General features: G+C 33.5%; 1 protein-coding gene across 1 annotated transcript; it reads left to right on the top strand.

Annotated features, from left to right (window-relative positions):
- Positions 1 to 270: 270 nt before the first annotated feature.
- Positions 271 to 5,940, top strand: LOC122833900. Its single transcript, XM_044121875.1, has 14 exons — positions 271 to 304; positions 447 to 473; positions 597 to 893; positions 1,036 to 1,317; positions 1,410 to 1,700; positions 1,906 to 1,965; positions 2,053 to 2,139; positions 2,219 to 2,284; positions 2,498 to 2,533; positions 3,567 to 3,653; positions 3,836 to 3,854; positions 4,543 to 4,562; positions 4,672 to 4,710; positions 5,079 to 5,940. The coding sequence occupies exons 1-14, from the start codon at positions 271 to 273 to the stop codon at positions 5,081 to 5,083; spliced, it is 1,350 nt and encodes a 449-aa protein (XP_043977810.1). The 3' UTR covers positions 5,084 to 5,940.
- The last annotated feature ends 322 nt before the right edge of the window (positions 5,941 to 6,262 follow it).

The raw sequence follows: 6,262 nt of genomic DNA, 5'->3' as shown, positions 1-6,262 counted from the left end.
AGAAATAAAAATTGAACAAACATTGTTGCTCCACGTCCAATGACTCGTACTGTACATGTGCATGTGGCCAAATGGTTCATGAAAATCTCTAAACTTTCAGTTCTTCAGGCCAAACCACAATAGGGTTGATGTTTGGATTGTGTTACTGTGGTCAGTAGGTGCGTCCACTTCAAATTATGCGGATGTTTTTTCCGGAAAAACCTTTGAAACCTAATGTGGGTGAAAGTTAAAACAGGAACATGTTTGTGCCAATGCATCGGTAGAGTCATCATGGCTGTACAGCTGCTGTTCTTCATCCTCTTCAGTGAGTATATTTTTCTTTATCCTGCAGTAAATTACTTTATTATTGAAATGATCCATAGCACGTTTGTCATCAAACCAGATAAATATTCTCACGTTTAAATCTTGTTGCTTCTTTGTCTCCTTTTCAACATTTTATTGATCAGATTCCCTTTATGGGACCAAAGCTGAAGGTCAGTATTGATATAAATTTTACTGTTATGAAGAGATTATTGTTTGATAAATTATTTTGAAAATCAACTTTCTTTGTTTGTTGATGATAATACCTGACACCAAAACACCTTTTGAACTTTCAGCTCTTCCTCTACCGAACCTAACTGTGGATCGACTTGTGATGACAGAAAATGATTCAGTCACATTAAACTGTTCGGCTCCAACACATGTTTCTGTGTCTCGGTGTGATTTCTACATTGAAAACAAAGAAATGTCTTCAGACTCCTCCTGTGTGAAAACACTGACAGGATCTGAGATGCTGAAGATGTTAAACATAAGATCACCATCTGATGTCAAAGTTAAATGTTCCTACTTTACAAAGATTGATGCTCTCGATTTCCCATCATTAGACAGTGAATCAACAACCATCATTATAAACAGTGAGTAAAGGGATATTCAGCCTAATTTAATAGCGATTTTTATTCTGATCTGTGTTTTTGTTGATGAAGATTGTTGCAGTATTGATTGTAGCTGTGCTGGATTTCCACCTTGTGTGTAATTTTACTGTGTTCATATTTTCAGATCTTCTTCCAGCCTCACTGACAGTGAATCCTCTGGTGATCACAGAGTCAGACTCAGTCACTTTAACCTGTCGGCCTCCATCTTCTGTTTCTGTGTCTGATTGTTTGTTCCACATTGGGGGAGAAAAAACACCACAAAGATTTTCTTGTGTGAAGATGATGACAGCAGCTGATCTCCTGTCTTTAACCAAACAAAGTTTACCAGCTGACATTGATGTAACATGTTTTTACCTGAAAATACATCCGTCTCCAAAGAGTAACCTGCTCACCATCATCATACAGCGTGAGTAAATACAGCTGTGATATTAACAGTAATCTGTTTAATATTACAGATTACTGTGATATTAAACTATTTGATCTTGTTTATGGTTTTAGTTCCTCCACCTGAACTGACTGTGAATCCACAGCAGATCACAGAAACAGATTCAGTCACAGTGAACTGTGGGACTCCTTCATCTGTTTCTGTGGAGAGTTGTTCTTTATATTTCATAAACTCAAAGATGTCCAGAAGCATTTCCTGTGAGCAGACACTGACAGGAAGTGACCTCCTGATGATGGCACATCAAACTTCACCTGCTGAGGTTGAACTAAAATGTTTCTACATTGTGAAACGTGGAGGAATGCATCAGTCTCCAGACAGCAACACGTCTACAGTCGACATCCAGAGTGAGTTAACTCTCTCTATGATCAATGACCTCTAAATATAAAACATTTGTTAGTCTGTCAATCATACGTTCTTAATATAATTTCAGTTTTATACGGTTTTGTTTTCTGACCCTTGACAGAAACCAAGGGTCTTATAAGTTTGGCATCACACATTTTATTTGTCACGTTGGTGTGAAAGGTCTAAATGTTTCCTTTGCCTCTGCAGAAGTTCAGGAAACAGATTCAACAACATTTCAAAAAGTAACGACTGTCAGTGTGACTGCTGGTAATACCTGCTTTCTATCACCAATACTAGACATTAATAAACACATTTAAATATATTTATTATAAATACTTTGACTTTATCCATCAGGTCAAACATTTAGGACAATAAAAGAAACAGAAAGTCCATTTTCTCCTCCACCATCATCAGTGAATCCAACATTATTTGCTGCAACAGGTCAGTCAAAACTTCAGAAACATCGTCGGCTTCAACCTTTGAACAAAAAATTCATGAAAATTTTCTTTGTTTTGTTCAGATCCAAGTGGAAGTACCACAATCAACACAGCTTCTACTTTGTCAACGTCACCATCAGAGGCAACAGGTCATTTTATACACTTGGATCATGTTATGAAAATGTTTAATGATTTCGTTACTTTTTTCTTTTGAAAACGTTAACACTTAAAAGCTGCTGTATGCATTACACTTTGCTACAGCTTTCACAGGAATATAGCAGAGAAAAAGTATTTTTTTCCTTCCAGATTTCTTCTGTTTTATGCTTTTCTGTCAGATGTAAATGTTTCGTCTTTCATTGCAGTTGTTGAGCGTCAGGATTGGTTCCCTGCAAACACTGGTACGATCTGCCTCTGAACAACAGTTTCTTTTTTCTTAATGGGAGCTTTACTTTTTGGTTTTTGCATTTGTTATGATCTGGGAAAGCTCTTTCTGCAAGATTGATTCTGTTTTTGGTTTTCTGTCACACATTGATTATAAACATACTGGATATTCCTCCTTTACTTGTTTTTCTTTGTTTTTGTTCAGATCCAAGTGGAAGCACCACAGTCAAGACTTTAGACTCACCATCAGAGGCAACAGGTCATTTTATACACTTGGATCATGTTATGAAAATGTTCAATGATTTCGTTACTTTTTTCTTTTGAAAACGTTAACATGTAAAAACTGTTGTATGTATTACACTTTGCTACAGCTTTCACAGGAATATTGTTGTGAAAAAGTATTTTCTTCTTGCAGATTTCTTCTCTTTTATGCTTTTCTGTCACATATAAATATTTAGATCATCGTACAAATTAGATATTTGAAACCAGATGTTCATGTAGACTCTTAAATAACAAACCTTTATTACATTAGATTAACTTCTTATTGTGAGGTAGGATTTTGTAAAATACTTCCAAGTGCTAGATGCTAAAAACATAAAAACAGTATAACTATAAAAATGTTTTATTAGTTTTTCCAGAGGGTCTTGCAAACACAATTTAGTTTTTGACAGAATTACCTTTTAAACTGTATTGCTTAAATGATTGATAAAGGCTTTGTCAGATTTAAATGTTTCATCTTTCATTGCAGTTGTTGAGCGTCAGGATTGGTTCCCTGCAACCACTGGTACGATCTGCCTCTGAACAACAGTTTTAAAACTTATTGCATCAGGATGTAGAAACTTTACTTGTATAAACTTAAAAGCTTTTTTTTGTCAATCAATTATTTGAGCATTTCAATGAATACTATAAATATAAAAAGTTCACGTCCTAAAGGAAACAATGCTTATTGAAAACATGCAGAACAACTTTTGTGTCCAGTAATATTTAAATATTACTTGATTATAAATATGTGATCAATAAGTGTTGAACTTGTTTCATCTCTTCATGCAGTGATGATGATCTGGAGGTTCATTGCAGTTGGATTTACCTCTTTAATCCTGTTTGGATTGACTCTAAAATGTTGTGTAAGCAGGATGGGTAAGAATGGAAATATGGCACCATAGAGCACTAACTGTCATTCAATTTAAATACCTTTTTAAATACAAGTTTCATCTACATCTACTTAAATATTAACTACATTTGACAAATTATTTGGCATAATTTTTTTCCAAAGAAAGTTCACCAATAAATAATATTTGTTATTTGTCTTTTTCTTCTAGAGAAATGTTTTTCGAAAAGGTAGGAAAATGTCATTTTCTAAATATTGTTGCGTAAATGTTGGCAGCTTTTTGAAAATCTCAGTTATTGTTATAATATACATTGTCTTGGATATGGACACAAAAAGTCCTGTTTAAGTCCAGTAGCATAAACAATGTTAACACTGAAGAAGGTTAAAAATCAACAATCACACTATTAAAATATCAGTCAAATGTTTTCTGTGTGTCTCTGCTTCTACTTTAAATAGTTAATAATGGCTCCCCACAGAAAGGTTGGAGCTTCTTAATGCAGTTCTTTCATCTTCTGATATTCTAGTTGTTAAAAGTTTTTTTTAGAAAATCAAAAGTTGATTTTTACCGATGACCCTGTGGAAGAAAACACTGAACAAAAATGATTTGGTGTGCAATAGTTGTGAGAAGAAAGTGTCCTCTGTTGAAAATAAATATGGACGTACAGCTCAGGTTAGCAAAGCTACGTCTGACTGAACCAAAGCAAAAATGCTTGAGGTTATTTTTTATTTTTATTTTTTAAACTAAACTCAGGTTATCATCAGAATAAAACCTCATAACAAGTGTCAAGCCTGGTTGTGGAGAAATAATGTTTGTGTTTGTTCTGTTGCTGTTTTTACAGATTTGACATCAGTTTCAAATAATTTTCAGACATTTTCATGTCCATTTCATTAAAAATTAATTCTTGTCTGTTGCCACAGATCAAAAGCTGAAGTTTCAGGTAAAGAAAACTAAAAGTTTGTTGTTCATCAACAATAAATTGTGTTTTGATGCCTTTACCAGACAGCAGCACTATTAATCTGTGGTTTTTCCTTTTGGTCGTTTTCCAGTGGAGCAGATCCAGATGTCTAGTTTGAACAACAGAGATGGTTTGTTAAATATCTGCTTCTGCTAAAATGATGAATCACAGAGTTATTCTGTCTCAGTGGAGACTAACATCTTATTAAAACATTTACAGGCAGGATGTGATGATCCTGCCTGTACCTGCAGCTGTAACTCTGACTGTCTCTGTGAATGAAGTGTAATGATTACCGATTGGTAGTTTGGCCACTTGATGGCGCTGTTCTGTTGAAAAAGGTTGAGACGTGTTTCTGTAGAAACTGACATTTTTGCAAAGGTATAAAGAAATCACATGTGTTCTTAAGTGTAAAAGTAAAAATCTTAAAGTTTAACAGTGTCAGCTTAATATGTCAAAAACTGAACAAGAGTTTTACAAAATGTCTCTTTCTTTTCACAGAGTGACGACTGAACAGAAGAGCCTCAACCAACTAAACTAGTTACTGTTTATTTTGTGTAATTTTCAAATCTGTTTTTAAATGAATGTCCCACAACAGCATTTTAATAACAAAGCTTGTTGAATTCACTCCATAGCATAAACCTTGATTTTACATGTTTTATTTCAAAATATGTATAAAGGTTTGTTAAAAATGCCATGTTGAATAAAATGTAATTTGCTCAAAAATAATAATACATGAAGAGGAGAACGACTTCAAATTTTGTGTGTTAAATCTTTATTTTATGGATGTATTTGAGAATTACATTTATAACCCATTTATATGATATGAAAATACATAAATAACAAAAAAATTATCATTTTCATTTTAGTTTTTTGACTTGAAAGAGTAACTCACATATATTATGTTTTATTTTATCTATGTTTGTTTTTGCTCCATAATTCCAAGGTATATTTTGTTAGTTTTTTAAATGATTACTTACTTTCTTGAGTTTAATCCTTGTGAATCATGTTATCAGTGTCAAATATTGTTCTATACAAATACATTTAGCATTTGTTTTTATTCTGCTTTGTTTTATTCATGTTAGGCCTTTTTACAGGAACAACAGCGTTTTGTTTATAGAGGAACTGAACCTTCGATTACCTCATCTAGTCTGATACATGCAATCAAGTGAGAAACTGCAGAACAACCAAAGTGTTTGGAAAAGATTTAGGAAAAAAGATTTATTTGAATTTAATCTGGAGCTGTAAATTTAAACCCATCTGTGTGTTTGAGGCTGATATGAAGCAAGCAGACAGATGCTGTTGTGAGGATCGCAATAAATAATAAAAATATCAACATGTTACTGAGGCCAAATGTCTTTACCCAGTTCACATGGAGGCTGGTTCATATAAAACTGAATCAAAAACAATGCAGATGGTTTTATTGATATGTGATATTTTTAGATTAGTGATCAGAAACTTGTCTGTGGAGACTTTTAACCCTCCTGTTATGTTAGTTTCTGAGGTACAGCAATAATGTTCGTGGGTCAATTTGACCCGGGGAGTGTTTAATCCTGCAATAGTGTCAGAAAACAAAAAAATTCCTCCAGAACATTTTTGTATCTGATTATTAACTCCAATATTAACCATTTCAATCAATATTTGTGCAATGATGCTTTTTTTTATTTCACACGAATTAAGGATCA

The sequence above is a fragment of the Gambusia affinis genome, linkage group LG07, assembly GCF_019740435.1.
Source record: "Gambusia affinis linkage group LG07, SWU_Gaff_1.0, whole genome shotgun sequence".
NCBI lineage: Eukaryota > Metazoa > Chordata > Actinopteri > Cyprinodontiformes > Poeciliidae > Gambusia > Gambusia affinis.
The sequence above is the reverse complement of the archived record's forward strand: the minus strand, read 5'-3'. Positions and strand labels throughout refer to the sequence as shown.

Bases quoted from the DNA above. Each gene is read 5' to 3' on its own strand.
- LOC122833900 (XM_044121875.1), top strand. From the start codon at position 271: ATGGCTGTACAGCTGCTGTTCTTCATCCTCTTCA. The intron at 2,285-2,497 runs GTCATTTTATAC...CTTTCATTGCAG, and splicing joins GTCACCATCAGAGGCAACAG to TTGTTGAGCGTCAGGATTGG. The intron at 2,534-3,566 runs GTACGATCTGCC...CTCTTCATGCAG, and splicing joins TTGGTTCCCTGCAAACACTG to TGATGATGATCTGGAGGTTC.